This window comes from Phasianus colchicus, chromosome 2 (genome assembly GCF_987193195.1).
Source record: "Phasianus colchicus chromosome 2, bPhaCol1.hap1.1, whole genome shotgun sequence".
NCBI lineage: Eukaryota > Metazoa > Chordata > Aves > Galliformes > Phasianidae > Phasianus > Phasianus colchicus.
The window spans coordinates 43083636-43100988 of NC_143437.1; the positions used below are offsets into that span (position 1 = coordinate 43083636).

The 17353-nt window shown below is 36.4% G+C and overlaps 1 protein-coding gene across 1 annotated transcript in view; it reads left to right on the top strand.

Annotated features, from left to right (window-relative positions):
• PDE10A (phosphodiesterase 10A) overlaps positions 1 to 17353 on the top strand; it is a 153375-nt gene that overhangs the window by 80354 nt on the left and 55668 nt on the right. The window contains exon 3 of the mRNA XM_031612842.2: positions 14140 to 14168. Coding sequence (XP_031468702.1) covers positions 14140 to 14168 — 29 coding nt within the window. The remainder of the gene's footprint in view (positions 1 to 14139; positions 14169 to 17353) is intronic.

Here is a 17353-nt window from a genome sequence, read left to right on the forward strand (position 1 = left end):
AATATGGTTATGACTAACATTGACTAGGTGATAGCATAAATTGAAAGATTATTCTTTGTAATCTTAAGACTCTAATCAACCTTCCAATATGTTGCTAGCATGAATGTGTCTTTGGGGACAGACCCCAGCCTGTACCATATGGCTGACTGCCAAGTCTTATCCACTGGAAAGCGAGCTATTATTTTCTTCTTTCTTTAGCACCATAGGGTGTATCCACTTCTTTGCAATCATTCAGATGTAGCTTTTTATTTTACTGTAATCTTTTGTATTCGATATTCACAAGAATGCATTTGCTCTAGTCACATAAATCATATTTCTCCTAAGATAAAGATGAAATAAGCTCATTTAATTTCTAAATTGTATTTATAAAACTGTAATCTCTAGCAGTGATTTTTTTTTTTTTTTAATGGACGTGTTTTTACCCTGCCACTGCTATGTTAGGTGTCCAGTTTCATTGCTACAGTATGACAGGCAAGCAAGCGTAAGTAAATTATGGAGCCATTTTGCACTTTTTCCACTATACTTGGAGTTGTCATGGTAAAAGAAAACAGTAAAGATAACAGTACAGTGTAAATAAGTAATTGGAATAATAAAATCATTGTGCTATCAAAGCACTTCTGTCTCTATGCTTGTTTTCCTCTAAGTGTTAGACTAAATCTAAATTTTAATTCCCTCTCTCCTATGACTGTTCTTAAAAATGTTCTGATCTAAAGTGTCAGTCCTAAACCATTTAAATGTAGGACGGACCAAGTGAATCTGCTCAGTGGTATGTCTTGTTAGAATTACAGAATGGTTTGGGTTGGACCTTGCAGATTATCTTGCTCTGATTCCTGCCATGGATTGGTATGCCACCAGATGTATCTGTTTTCATCTTGTACCTGAAAGCAGAGTTTCAAAATTTGAAGTCAACAACAATATTTAAGAAGATAACAAAAAATATTTAAGAAGATAGTAGTCTGAATTCTTACATAAGCCTTTTTTTATATGCTATACTGTCATCTAAAATATACTTATTCTTTCCAATAATGTACTAGAGGAAACTGTTTAATAGAAATCAATGTAGATCATCATATCCTCTAAATGGAAGAGTTTATTGAATCTAGACTTTTCTGCATCTGCTACATTTCACTAGTATGGATTTATCTCTGTCTCTCCTGCTTGAGGATAGCCAAAATTGCATTTTTTTTTCTTTTTCTTTCTTTCTTTTTTTTTTAATTCTGCATTAAACTATTATGTATAAGGGAGTTGTTACACTTAAGAAAAAAAAAATCAATTCAGCAAAGATAAGCTGTTTTCAGAATTTCAGGTTCTTTTGGTAGACAGAAGTTTGTCTTGAATAGCCTGAACATTAAGAAACTGAAACATCAGTGAGTCCTTTCAATTCAAGAAGTAGTCATAGCTTCCTCTTTATTCCCATTAAACAAGACTACGGCTGGACTTGATGATTTTGAATGCCTTTTCCAACAAACGGCTTTATCTTTTAAAGCTGAACTGCAGACTCTCAGGTTCCAGCCCCTAGGTGTGTGCATCTGACTTTTCCTTTGCATTTGTCGTTGTGCCTATATAATTGTAGATTGCTTTGAAAGTTCACTAAGTTACTGCAGATGAAAGCACTCTTACAGTTCAGTTTGTGGCTGCGTGGCCTGAACCTTGCCCTATGATAATACCAGAGCTGGTGCTGACTTAAGACAGGAAGTTGAAGCCATCAGGAGACAGTGGGAAGAGAACAGCTGTGGCAATTCAGGATTAAGTTGTTTTTTTTCTTGGCGTGGACCTGTGTGCTGTAATTCTTCTCTAGATTGTTTTGGTTTTTTGGAAAGAAATAGTTTCAGTAATTGAGAGATTGCATCAGTTGTAGTTGTTCCATAATAGGCACATGTTGATGAAACATTGGGTATGATTTGAGTAATAGTTCCATCAAAAACAAAAAACCAAAAACAACAAAAAAAAAGACAAGCAATCCTTTAAAATGTGGAAAACCACACATTTTAAAGTAATATACAACCCTCTTTGGATCATTAGCCATGTAGTTGTCAAAGTGAGGACTTTCCAAAACTGGGATGTTACACTGAATGGATAAAATAATCTCAGAGCAGTGACGGTGCTTAAAGGAGGCAAATCTTGATAAAATGCAGATTATATTAATAAAAATTGGAGACAGAGAAATGGTGTATTTCTGAATAAATCAGCACATATGGGAATAGATATCTAATAGTTTGAAGTGAAAGCTAAATTTCCTGTGTTATCTCTTTTTATACTGAACTCATTTTGTCACATTTTGAAGGTGACAGGAATTTGCATTTTTTTCAAGTAAATTGGAACACTAACAATTACTACTCTACTGAGTCAAGTTGTTACTGTAGCTGGAAGAGAGACAATAGAAAGACAAAAAATTACGAATCATGCAATTCTTCAGTAAATCCTCTGTAGGCTAATAATTCAAGATGGTGAAGAGAACAGCAAATAAAACATTTATCAGGTAGCAAATAAGCTAGTCTGGAACAATATTTAAAATCATTGACACATGCGTGCTAGGCACATTTGGCTGACCTTTTGTTTGTTTTCTGGGAACATCACCTCTGAGAAGAAGTGCAAGTTTTCTGTGGGGATTATTTGTAATGAAATTTCATTGTTCCTTTTGTGTATCATACTACTAATTCCACAGACATGTTTAAAGAAAAGTGAGTGTAGCAAAACCAACTGGCTTCTGTTTTTCAGCTGTCTTGTAAATTGCCTGCCTTGAAATCATTTGTGTAGAACTCAGGCTCAGAGTGCATCAAGTAACTTCGAAGTTACTCTGGAGAACAAATTCCTTTTTATAGACTGCATTTCTTGTACAGTTTTGTTTCATTTAGTGGCATTTTTTTTCTTTTTTAATACGTCCTAATTCTTGAATGTAGCTTTATAACATCTATACTTTTGGATTATTTAGAATCTTGGAGGTTTATCTGCAATATTACTGTCTTTCTAATATATTTAGTGTGTCTAATGAAGTTATAAATACTTCGTTTTATAGATAGGATTTTAATAATGCTATCTGTTCAATTTATGAAAAGTGGCAAAATACACTGAAGTAATTGAATTTTTTCCCTGACAGCTGTATTTTTGAAGCATAAGATTTAAGTTTCCAGCTTTTTTTTTTTTAAAATGTTCACAGTGACAGTGAACATTATTTCCTAATAAAAAATATATATATTTTAAGGCAAATCTTACTTTCTGTATTACATGTACTACTTTCTTTTTCTTTCTATGAAATTAAGTTGATCAGTCAGTAATATTCAATATTACTTTTTAAGTAAAACTTTTTACCATGGCAGAGAGTAAATTTACACTAGACAGGCTGGTAGAGCACCACTAGTACTATCTTTGTCCAGTCTTTTTGATCATGCCATCATCTTTGTGCCCATCTCCTGTATTTACCTCTTTTACAACTCTTTCTTGAAGCTCTCTTCTTTGGCTCTTCTTTCTATTTTCAGTTTTTCTTTATTTGATTACTTTAATGTTAGTCTTTTGAAACACTAGCTTGTTGTGTAGTTATTAGACTGTTCTCTTTGGTGTAGTTTGGTAGGCCAATCTGTCTCTTGCAATTAGGTGTCAAAACAAACGACCCAGTCTGTTAATTCTTGAATATAGCAGGAACATTGCCTGTGGAAGTCAGATGGTCTGTATGTATGCCTATATGGGTGTGAGATCCAAGCAGATTAACTAAAGCAGCTCTTGGGTCCCTTGCTAGGTAAATGCAGAATATGAAGAAAAGTGCTCTGGAGCACTTCCATCACTGAATTGTTTTTTTCAATTTCTTGTCCCAGGTAGTTGAATAGTACTTGCTTATGTAAGAATTTCATGTCACTGTTGACAGAAGGCCTGATGAAGGATGTTGGGAAGAGTGATGTTGTAAGCGACAAAATATGAGTATTTCAAAACTATTTTGAATGCATGGGGAGAAGGGACTTAGATTATGAATTACCCTTTTCATACTTGCGGGAATAGATTTCTCACTTGGTTGCCTGCTCTCAGTATGTGATCATTAGTAGTTCTCTTAGATTGATAATTTGGGAGATACAGCTCCTTATCCCAGCAGGTGGGAACTTCAACCATGCTGAAGAGGTACAGTTGGCTCTAGTTCTCTTTATTCCACTGAGAGAAGCTGTACTTTCACTGTGTGTTACTGCTGTGTTAGATATAGTTTATTAGCTTCCCAGCTGATTTCTTTATATATTCACTGAGTTCTTATTAGTATTTCAATTAATTTACCATCTGCATTAGATTTTGTTAGTTAAATAAAAAAGAACATGAATGTAATTTTTTGTTATACAAACACATCTAGTTCTTCATTCGCACAAAGCTTGTGCATCTGTATTTCACAGAAATGCAGAATGGGCCAGGTTGGAAGAGATATCATCATCGAGAATCATCAGGCTCCAACCTCCCCACCACAGGCAGGGCCTCCAACCTCCGTATCTAATACTAGACCAGGCTGCCCAGGGCCCCATCCAACCTGACCTTGAATACCTCCAGGGATGGGGCATCCACAGCCTCTCTGGGCAGCCTCTTCCAGCACCTCACCGCTCTCATAGTAAAGTATGTGTTTGCAGTATTTTGGATGTTTCTACATTTTTTTTCCTAATTTTTCTTGATTTCTGAGTGTCAGGTGGTCTGCGAATAGTGAATTTCTTCTGAAAATGCCAGTGGGATCAGTTCTGTCTGTAATTATGTATTTGAGGTAAGCTTGCCTTACACCTCTGAAAATCGGGTGGTCTCTTTTATGATATTTCTCTCATGTTCCCTTACCTATAGCTGCAGGTTTCAGTCAGCTGTTTACAATGAAGCTACCACCTGTGTGTTATAGTGCAGCCAGACCTCTGTTTGAAGCCTATGCCACAGTTTCTGAGCTTAAAGTTGGTATGCAGTAGTTTCACTGACCTAGCTGGAGCATGAAAACATGCTGGCAGATTCAGATATGAGAAAGTCATCGTTCCACTAAGGACTGGGTTCAGCCTGTGAGTGAATGAAAGGACTGAGTAATTTGAATGCTGATGTACCAAGATATTTAATGAGCATAACTCATGATGTGTGAGTGTGGGCTTAGGTTAGGTGCTGCAAGTTTGCAATGTGCTGTGCTACTCAAGTGCCTGATATTGGCTGTCGCAGTGTGTTTGAGGTATATATAAGGCTGAATGGAGGCCTATAAAAATGGAAAATTCTTGTTTTCAATCAGAAACAACTGGTACGTGTCACATATTTATATTGGGTTTTGGTAATCTTGCTGCCCAATATTAGAACCTTCATCAGTAATTTCAGGCATTACACAAAAGTTTCATTGCCTATAGCTTGATCTAAAGCATTATTATGCTTGATCTAAGCATTGTTATGCTATAGGGTCACAAGAGACTGAATCCCCGCAGTTCAGTGGATTGTCCTTGTTGCTTGAGCTGTGGTAAATCTTTACGCCTACTCACAGTTGGATTACTTAACTATTTTGTATTCATTGAAATGCTAGTGCAAGAATACTGAACTCCACAAATGTCTCGGGTTTTTCTTTTTTTTTCTTTCTTTCTTTCTTTCTTTTTTTTTGGTAGAGCAGCCAAGAAGATACATTTCATTATTACTTTTTGAGTTTTTCTTGCATAATTCCTTTGGATTATTAGTATCTGTCATTATAAATCTGTTCCTAGTAAAAGTATGTAGTTTGGAGATTCAGATGCTACTGTCATTACCTTTCACAGAGAGCTATGTATGATTCAGCATATGTTTTGTTCCTTTACACTCAAGTTATGATTATTTTTTTTCTAACAATCCCCCCCCTTAGAAGCAAAATGTTTCACTCATGGTGGGTGTACTGATAAGTAGCAAATACTTCAATCTTCTCTTAGTTTCACTCTGTTTTCTGTGTTGGTTTAACATGTCATTTTACAAAGACTTCAAAATCCTGAATTACCTGCACATCATTATACTGTAGTGCTCAACACACAGTTACCGAGAGCTTGATTATGTTTACAAATAAATCAGCTGAAATTCTTACAAGAAGCTTAATTTGTAAATTTTATGCTGTCACTTCTTTGCTGTCACTATTATTCAGATTAATTTGAACATTTTCTCAGTTTCTCAGTTTTCAGTCTCCAGGGTAAAATAAATAAATCTCTAATATAAATGTACGTATGTTGTAGTTACAGTAGGGTGTCTTCAGAGGGACTGAAATGATTCCCTGGTGTAAAAATGTTTCACCGGATCACTGCTCCCTCCCATGTGGTAACCTATCATCTCTAACGCTAATGATCCCTTTACCCTTGATGACGTTAGCAAACTTTTCCTCTGGGGCATTTCTTTTGTTTCCTTTGTCAGCTGGTGGAAAGAGAGGAAAACTGCTCAGTCTTGATTTTTCTGCAGATGTTGAGGATTTTACTGCAAAGTTCAGTGACACTGGGTTTGTTTTCAGTGTATTCAGAGAGAAAAGAGAAAATGAGGTAGACAGGAGTTTCTTGTTTGACTTCTAGTTCCTTTATAGGAAATAAGGTCTTGAATCTGAAAATTCATTTTTTTTCCTAGCAGCAATAAAATCAAACAACATCAATAACCCCCCGTGACTCCATCCCCAAATTTCTAAACAGAAAGTGATGAGATTACAAAAAGTAAAAAGATGCGGATTAGAACAAAATAGAATTTAGGGGGGAAAATGTATAGTCATAGTAAAAACAAACTGGTGTCTGGCTGGTTTATTGTCCCAAGGCTTACATAAAGTGCTTGCTGTTAACAAATGTAAGATTTCTACATTCTCTTTCTGTTACTGAACTGCATGCAGTATTTCTTGCTCGAGACGCTGTGAACCTGTAGAAATTTCTTGGCTCGTTTGGACTCTAAGCCTTTGAAACATCATTCCATGCCTGGGATGGGAACTTCACAGCACTAAGCTGTGTGCAGTTTTTGATTCCAGTCCTTGCCATGTTTTTCTGTGAATGGAGGATGTATATATTTGATTTTGGGAAGGAGAAGGACTCGCTTTTGCTTAAAATCCTGCAGATGGCTTATCAGTCATGAGAATGTATTTATGGACTGCTTATGAACCCGCCAAACTAAGTAGTGCAGCAATTTCCAGAATATGCATGATAATTCATATGTTTAAAATTTCCAGCTGACTAACAGTGTAGCTTTCTCAGTTTGTTGGTGCTTTGTAGGAACTTCTTCAAGTAGTGTTCTCTTGTTATGATCTCTTTTAACTCACGATTACTATACATAACAGGAATGCTGAGACATTAAATACATAGAAGCATTGATAGTTTCCAGTGCATGCTGGAGCATTTCTATTGATTGCAGTGGAGTTGTTTAAGGTGTATTCTGAGTAGCACTAGAGCCAACAGCAAGGTAATTTTTTCCATCTCATTGAAAACATCTGCTGAATACAGTAAAGCCTCAGGCTTTGCACAATATGTTTGAAACATTCAAAAGTGAAGTAACAGCTCTACATAGAGTGGAAGAATAGCTTAGTAGTCTTAATACTATTTCTGAGATGCAGCAATATCAGTAAGCTTCAAAGACACTTTATATGTGGCAGCCAGGAAAATTCTATGGGGCCAAAAAATAGGAAAAATTTGAGTTTAATGTAACGAGAGTGATTCTGAAATTTTGTTACTGGTGGGCATGAGCCTTCCACTGTGTGTTTGCAAGACCTTTAATCCATTTTAAAAAAGACTGCCTACAGCAGCTAGTGTGGCAAATGCCAAGCAGAATTGATTATTAGGCAAGAGAAGTGGTAGATACAGCCAAGAAAGTGTACCTATAAACTGATAAGCATGGAAAAAAAACCCTCTAAATTGCTATTCGTGCTCTTCAGCCTGTTGTCTAGTGACTGTGTTCTGTTAATAGACAATGACTGTAGCTCATTGACTGGTAAGATAGATGAGTTAACCAATTTAACAGTCTCTGCATTCAGCAGTCATGTTGAATAGGATCTTAAGTCATAGGCTAATTATCATAATGCACAATTGTGGACTGTCTTGGTGAAGGACTTCAGTGGTAGAAATTACTAAGTTTCTTTCATGTGGTCAGAAACCAGGTTCCAACATGATTTTTCCTGAGGTGCCTTCAACCTGAGAGACTTAGGCATAATTTTATGAAGCTCTTCTAGCTAATGTGGGAAGACCTCATTTCACAAGTTCAGAGATACATCCATCATCCAGTCAATTAAAGGGAAAAAGGAAGTATGTTAACTATAAAGCAATTTTTCTGCTCATCATTTTGCAGAATTATGCTAATTAGATTAGCTTAAATTGTCGCATCAAGTGTATCTTTAAGAATTTCTTGCCCATGAATACAGAAATGCAGAGCCACCACCATACTTTGTACAGCTTATCGTTTTCAAAAATGAGAAAAAAAATTGAATCTTTCATATGCCTTTCTGTTCTCACAAGGGCTGATGGTATTTTCAGAAGACAACCCTTTCAAAATTTACTGGCCAGATCGGGCTGTGCAAAATTGATAGAACCATAGAATATCCCAACCTGGGAAGGACTTATAAGGAACATTGCGTCTAACTCCTGACTGCACACAGGAAGACTCAAAAATCAGACTATATGCCTTGAGAGCATTATCCAAACTTTACTTGAACTCTGGCAAGCTCTGTGCCATGACCACTTCCCTGGAGTGCCTGTTCCTGTGTCCACCCTCTTAGTAAGAACATTTTCCTGATACCCAACATGACTCTGCCCTGATGCAGTTCCATGATGTTCTCTCGGGTCCTGTTGCTTTCACCAGAGAGCAGAGCATAGAGCTGTCCCTCCCTTTGAGGAGCTGCAGCCTCCATGCGGCCTCCCCTCAGCCTGCTCTGTTTTGGGATGAACAAACCCTGGGACCTCAGCTGCTCCTCCTACTTCTTCCATTCTAGACTATTTGTTGCCCCCCTTTGGACACTAACAGCTTTATGCACTTTTTTTTTTTTTTTTTTTTTTTTTTCCCCACCAAGAACTGTACATAGTACTCAAGGTGAGGCTGTACCAGTGTGTTGTGGAGCAGGAGAATCACTTCCCTCAACCATCTGGCAGTTCTGTGCATGATGCACCCCAGGATATGGTTAGCTGGTTAGCTTTTCTCACTTCCTGAGCATGTTCAAATTTCTGTCAACCAAATTGTTACAGGTATTTCATCAGTTCCATGATGGCTAAGTTCATAGAAGGCATTGAGCTTATTATTGAGCATATTATTGTCTCTGATGAATTCAAACATACTGTCTTCTAGCTCCTACTTTGTGTAATGCCCTGCTTGCTTGTATGCAGAAGAGTGTAGGATGTGTGACAGGCAATGAGTTTTTGTCCATGTCATCTGCAGTGAAGTCTTGGTTCATGATCTTTTATTTTTTGACCCATGTTAGCTAGTTGTTTTTTAAAAGATGAACTAAGCATCGTTTTGGGCTGTTTTTCAAGAACTTTTAAAAATGTTGACTTTTTTTTTGTTGATGTCAAGAAGCTTGAATGCATGTTTTGTTGTGTTCCAAAGAAAGAAGCCTCATGAGCTACTAGGGATCAATATTAGTGAATATGTACTTTCAATGTCAAAGTTTTTGTCTAAACAAAGTGTCTAATTTAGTTTGTCTATTAAGTTGCTTTGCAAGTGCTTCTGAACTGTGATATGAATCCAGATAGCTGAATGTCAGGAGAGCTATCCAGGTACTCTAGGTGAGACTGTTCATTAAGAGGCAGGAAATTTTCTTTTAACATTTAACATTAACAGTTTTAATATTTTCATTACGTGTATATGATAATTGTCACTTTAGGAATCATCCTCAGTTAAGATCCTGCAATTTCAGAGGAGACATAAAAAGCCAGATGCAAATTGCATTTAAAATTGACTGACCAACTAATATGATGTTCTTCTACTCTAATACTCTTCTACTAAATTAAATGTGGTAAACTTTTCTTCATGGCAGTCATAGTAGTCTTTTGTTGCTGTAGATTTATCGGCATAGAATGTCTTCTGACATACAGATGCATGACACTTCACATGAAAAAAAATCAGCAAAGGTATTTATGCTGGTCTAATTACATTCAAAACAACTTATGTCTTATTAGCTGAGGGAAAAGGAGCCTAGAGCAAATTTTTAAGAGAAAAAGTCAATCTGACATCTGCTGTATAGGAAAACAGTCCTTGGGAAAATGGGACTGTACACTATCTGGGATCTTATAAAGAGAATTAATCCTAAGAAATTGTCATCAATGATGGTAGATCAGCACTAGTACTTAACAACATAGAATAAAGAACAATGTTAGATCAGGGAGAAAGTACAACATCGTTTTTGTGGAAGAGGTCCCTATGATAAAACTTACTGGGCATTAAGATTATTTTTCTGTGATAAATGCTTCACAATATCTTATCGGAGATGTTGAATTAAGTCATCTTTATGACTACTTTGTCTTACCATCTTGAAGTTCTCAGATGATCATTTACCTTTGTTTGAAAAAAAATGAAGAGCATGCATAGTAATATATTATGAGATGAGATTCTATATATGCCAAAACTAATATATGTTTTTCTCTTTGCATGAAATATGAAACAATTTAAAATACCCCTTCACCCCCAGAGAGCGAACCATTTCCTGCAGTGTTACTGGACTGGACTTGGCTTGCTATGGAGCAAGATGGGCATCATTGCTGATGCAAGGGTTTTGGTCTGTCTGCATGCTTGGTGGGGAAGCCCCTTACATTTATTTTCATTCCCTACAGTTTCTTGCTTTTTCAGTTGTAGTATTAGTGAGCATTTATGCTCACGTTAACAAGACATATATGTAATAGGTTTTGTATTGCCAGCTAAATGGGGGTCTTCTGATCGATTACCAACATGTACCTGTCGTTTCAGATCACAAAATTATGTCTGGCTGTGATGTGCCAGATCTAAATCACTCACATTTTTGGTACTACTCTTTGTTAATAATATTGTCAGGTATCATTAAAAATCAATGTCATCCTCCTAAATTCTGTGAATTGCAATTCTGCTGACATATGGCAGGGGAGCAGTAACACTTGTGTATTTGATTGAATTTGTACAGAAATAAAAAGTGAACTCCAAATGAAAAATTTCTGTGGCTGGAGCATCTGGATGATTACTTTCTCAAACCCTTACTTTCTCACAGGTTGTTCTTTTCACTCAGTGGAGATGCTATGAAGATTCCCCTGTCTGTTTTTTCCACACAATTTGCCATAATAAATAGGGCCTTTTATGTTCAAGAAAGACTATTTTTTTCTTTTATATGAAGATTAACTCTATAGCAAGCTGCTATTTATTGGTATACTTAATGACTCTGAATTTATTTTAATGTTTATTCTGTTTCTTTAAAATCTCCTACAGAGAGGGAAATAGATTCACAAGCCTGATATCCGTGCATTTGTAGTTTTTAAACGAACAGAAATCATGGCTTTTTAAATAAACAATTATGTAATTCAAGGCTATTTTTCTTCAGCCCCCTGTTAGTTTCAGTTTTTACCTGATTCCATGTTTTGGGTAGGGGAGCTCACTAATAAAATGATTTGTGGAAAGTCTGCTGTTCCAATGGTTTTACTGCATGTAGCTGGAAAGATACGGTTCCTTCCTACACGGCATTCCCCTAACAATGTCTTCCATTTTTTTCTCCATATATTCATAATCACTGAATTGTAAACTTCACTAGGGGATATCTCCTTTTATGATTTAAGTGACTCTTCTGGTGGATGAGGGGAAGGCTGTTGATGCTGTCTATTGAGAAAAGCCTTTGACGCTGTCTTCCACAGTATTCTCCTGGAGAAACTGGCAGCTTGTAGCTTGGACAGGTACACCCTTTGCAGGGCCCAAAGAGCGGTGGTGAACAGTTAAATCCAACAGATGACCAGTCATGAGTGGTGTTCCCCAGGGGTCCGTACTGGGGCCAGTCCTCTTTAGTTTCTGTTAATGACCTGGGCAAGTGGATTGAGTGCACCCTCAGTAAGTTTGCAGATGACACCAAGTTGGCAGGCAGTGTCAATCTGCATGGGGGTAGCAAAGATCTACAGAGGGATCTGGACAGGTTGAATGGCTTGACTAAGGCCATTGGGATGAAGTTGAACAAGACCAAGTGCTGTCTGCTACATTTTGACCACAACAGCCCCAGGCATTACTACAGGATTGGAGCATAGAGACTGGAAGACTTTGTGGAAAAAATGGACCTTGGGGTGTAGGCGGACACTCAGCTAAACATGAGCCAGCAGTGTGCACAGGAAGCCAAGAAGGACAGTGGCATCCTGGCTTGTGTTGCCAGCAGGAGCAGGGAGGTGATCATCTTTCTGTGCTCAGCCGTGGTGAGGCCATACCTTGAGTATGTGTTCAGTTTTAGGCTCCTCACTACAAGAAAGACATGGAGGCCCTAGGCTGTGTCCAGAGGAGGGCAATGAAGCTGGTGAGGGCTCTGGAGCAGAACTCTTATGAGGAGTGGCTGAGGGAACTGGGATTGTTTAGTCTGGAGAGAAATCTCAGGAAACCTTACAAATGCTTGTAGGGAGGTTGTGGTGAGCTGGATGGTTGGACTAGATGATCTTGGAGGTCTTTTCCAACCTTGATAATTGTATAATTCTATGACTCTAAAACTGAACATCCCAAACACTTTTTATATTTCTTCTGGAAGAGAGAGAATGGTATATCAATTTTATCTTTTTGATTCTGAAAAAATATTGTCTCTGGTAATTCTTCCATGAGGTTTATCCTTACAGAGTATCATGGGTATTACATTTTCTTTTCTGATCTGTGTGACTGTTTTAATTTCTTCACAGAATGAAATAGACTTTTTTTTTTTTTGACATAATGACCATCTTTACATTTTTTGCACGTTGTATCCAGCAAAATACATACATTTATGGTGGTATGTTACTTTTACGTAACTTCTTAATTACATTTTTTCTTTGTAGTAAAGTAATTAACCATTAGTTGCAGGGCATGAGTTGCACATGGGTGTGTCTTGTATTATACAAGCAAAAGTGCAGCATTATGTATGTATGGGAGGCATAATGTTGGGTATTTTACATTTGTAAAATTCTGCTCAGCCCATGAAACTGCACTGTTGAGGATCTCCAAAAATATGAGTAATGTTTTTTACACATGTAAATGTGCTCTTCCCAAATACTCCTCACTTGGAGTTCATTTTGGAAAAAATATAGCTGATACTAAGTAGCTTAGATGGTATTATGTCTGTATTTAACAGAGATATATCTTCTCTAGAGAAGTATCCAAATATGCATAAATAAGGCCAACAAAAATAAACATATTATCTTTCTCTGTAAGATTAAATCTGTTTGATGACTTAAAATTAATTTGCAAAACTTACTAATTCCATTTCTACTATCAAAGGAAAAGTATACAAATAGGTCTCTTTGTATTTTCAAAAAGGCATAAACAACTGGAGGGTAAGGATGAGTTTAAGCTGCTTTTGGTGTGGTTGAACTAGAAGCTGAAACTTCCTGTGGTAAATGCATTCTTGTATAAATAGTATGCAGTCTTTTAGCTCAAGCTCTGTTTTTGCATCTGTGATTATCAGCGTATATTTAAATTGCACAAATGTGTGACAGCCTGCATTTGAAACAAAATACATTGTAGCATAGATATGTCTGTAACCTCTGTGTTTTTAAGGCATTATGAAGTGACCGCAGTGATATTCTCATAGTCTTATGATTAAAAGATTTTTCTTCCACATCCAGAGTATTCAACAGGAATACTTCTGAGCAGGAAATCTCAGCTTACTCACTGATTTGCTTATATATGTAGGGCATCACTGGTGTATCTTTGGTAGTAAAGAGCCTTTACTTTTCAAGATGTGAAATGGTATCAGTTGTCTCAATGAATTGGAATATAGATGTAAGAGAATTACACATGACCCTTTTGTTCAGTTGACCTGTGAACTGAATTATGGACTGCAGGAAACTTTGTATTCTTAGTAAGACAGGACAGAAGAGTTGAATACTTTATCCTAATTATAATAAATTTCTATGTCTTGGAATTCAAGACTTCAAATACACTCCAGTCTAAATGATCTTTACAGAACTATATTACAAATTTTTTGTACAGTAGTGCAACAGTTATTTGAATCACAATATCTTGTTCATTCAGTGCAGAAACTTTCAGATGTGCCTAACTGTTTGCTTTGTTTCCTCACAGATGAATCGACTCCTAAAGAAGTCAGCAGGGTAAGTTCTGTTCCCCATCCCCTCTAGAAAGAATTATAGTCAGTCCCTTAGGCCCACTGTTCATTTGAGGTGATTTTCTTGTGTCCTCTGATCAAGGTTTTATTCTGTTTCCTGTACTAACTAGATCTCTGGAGAAAAAGTTGGTGTACTGACTGACTAAAGAACAATTAAGAAGAAAAATAAATATTAAAACACTTGCTTGGCTAGAAATAAATTAAAGGATATTTTGTGTTAACAAATTTAGAGTTCTCACAGTACTATTTTTGTGATTGAGTTTTAAAAAAGGTACTTCACAGAAACCAGGAAAATCCTTTAATTTTGAGTTTAAGAATAACTGTGCAGTATTATTGCATTGTGAGATAGTAAGCATAACAATAAGAAGCAAAGAAAGGAATATGTCCAATCTAATTACTCCCTTTGAGATGTGTTTTGGCACAGATGAGCTCTATTCTTTAATTTTGAAGCATTTTGCAGTGTACTATATGAAAAGTGATGTAAAATACATGTTTAGTAATGAATTTTCTGGCTCTGGCCTTACATCTGATTGATATAGTGTTCTGTAGAGTCTTTCTAAGAGGTCTCTCTATTCAGCCTCAGCCATAGAAACTAGCACTCTTGCTAGGGAATGACAAAATATCAAAACAGGACATCTTGTTGCCCTCATATGTGTCTGGTCAGCTTGAAGTGCCCAGATATTAAGATTAGGGAGCCACTTGCAGCATTCTAGGGTAGAGTCATAGTCCTATTTTGTTTTTCCTCTTGAACTTTTTGCATAAGCTATCTTGTGTTCAGGGGAGAAATGAAATATTGTCTGACATATATTAGAAACAAGGCTTGTTGAATACCTATAAAAGCAGGCTGAGTGCCTTGTTGTCAGTAGAAGTCCCTTAGAAAACTTTGGGATATGGAAAAAATAATGGAAATGGACTGGCAGCAGAAACCTCACTTTGGTAACCCTGAGAAGACTGCATGAGACTACAAAAAAGAAGTTGAATGATGCCTAAAATGAGTTTATGTCAGCAAAGGTTCTCTATATATGTGAATGTGCTTTGGATATTTGTATAGTTGTTGAGAGTGCAGGGAAAAGTTAATGTTTAAGTAGTTTATTTATAATTATTATTATAAATTATGCCTAATTTATAACGTATTTTGATGACCTCTAATAGTTCCTTAATATTTAACAGTTATGGTAGTTAAGTGAATACCTACTGGAAATGCACCAAACTACAAACGGACACGTGTTATTTTATAGTATTTTTGAATAGTACAATGTAGATCATTGCAGTACATCCTCTTTCTTCAGCAGTAGCTCAAACAGATGCTGCTTTAATTGAAATCTGAACATAAATTAGTATTTAAATTAGGAAAGTTCTTTACATGAGTAATGTTTCTCAAAGGAAAAGACATGTTCATGCTGACTGATGAATTATGAGTTTTAGTCATTAAGTGCTACATTTTTAATTCCTGAAAATGTCTGCACGAAGAAACTATTATCTGTATCACAGAGAAGCAAAAGTCAAGGCTAGCAGAATGAAATGTATTGCAGAATTAAATCACCAAATAGGTTTAAGCCATTATGTTAGTAGAAAGGGTAGAAATATACTGAAAGTGTATGCTTTGCATAGCTGTGTTTTCCCCCTCCCCTCAATCTTTCAATAAAAATACTAAAATATTTGTAGTTATATACTGTTACTTTGGTAGCTTCTTTGGTCCCTTATTTTGTTGTGCTTACATAGGACAATAGAATTAAATTGAGGGAAGATGTTTTTCATTAAATGCATCTAATTATTAAATTTATATTTTTCTCTCCCCAAAAAACTCACTCTTTTTTGTTAGAAACGTGCAGGTTCACAGGATTGTTCTAGAGGTTCTGAACACCAGTGAGGTGAAAGAGAAAAAATATCAGTTTTGTGATTCCTGTGGGCTGCATTTGTGGGGAAGAAAAATCTGGTTACAAAATAGCTTGTGAGCATCTGTGACCAAACGGTGAACCTGTGAACTTTTCTTTCTATGACAGATTCCAGTGTTTATGAAATATATATAAGTGGGGAGAGAATCCCCTTTTGACGTGATGTAACAATTGAGAACTTCCTTGGAAATGCTGAATATCGTCTGCTAACTTACTGTGCAGATGTGTGCTGGCTGATGCTGTCCTAGCTACAGAAGTAGATTTTTGGGTAGAAAGAAAACCAAATATGAGCTATTTTAATTAAGAAAACTTGGTTTCCCTGTTTTATCTGCTAAAGAAAAGAAAAGTAAAGGAATGTGATTTTGGGCACTAAATGCAGATGTGCTCATGTATGCCTAGACTTAAGATACATTCCTTTGACAGTATTAGTGAAAACAGTGTGCACAGGAGACATGTTATTCTTTTGAGTTGGCAAAAGTTACTCCATTCCTACATGAACTATAGCCAGGATTTTGTTCTATGTGCTGTTAATTTTCCCATGATCACTGTGTGTTCTTTTGTACCTCAGATTACAAAATTTAAAGAAAAACACTTCGTGTTCCTGATACGATCACAATGAAATTAGCTGTTGTTCATTTTACTTAATGACTTTCCATTCCATGTTTACTTGAACAGTTCTTCTAGTGAAGCTGCATTTTGGCAGTACCTAAGCTTTGTAAACTCTGGTGATGCCAACAGCAATTCACTTTGCAGGTTTGCCATATAAACACCAGAAAATTATTACCTAGCAAGTGACTAGCTCATTTACAGTACTTTATTCTTGGAAACAGGAATAATACTTTAATCCTCTCCTTTCCCCTTTTTGGACTTGGAGCTTATGGCAGCTGCCTTGGCACCAGCTAGCACCCAGCACAGCGTGTCACTGACAGTTACAGAATTAGCAAGCTTGTTTTCAGTAAATAGTTTCAGTAATTGCATGTATCTCCACAGTGCAACTGATAACAAAAATTTGATGTTTTATGACACATTGGCAGAGAGAGTTCATTCTTTGTAGTATTTCCTTATTAAATATATGGCAAAGCAAGCTCATTCTTTGTAGTATTTCCTTATCAAAGGCTGGATATTTAAATCTTGTTCTACTGTCCCAGAACTGAATACTGCAACAAATTAATTAAGAAGTTGAGAGAACTAGAACGAACACTCAGCCTTTAGGAATGATGCAAATGGCATTGCACCCATTGACACAAGAAGAAGATGCTTGTATAAGCTGATTTAT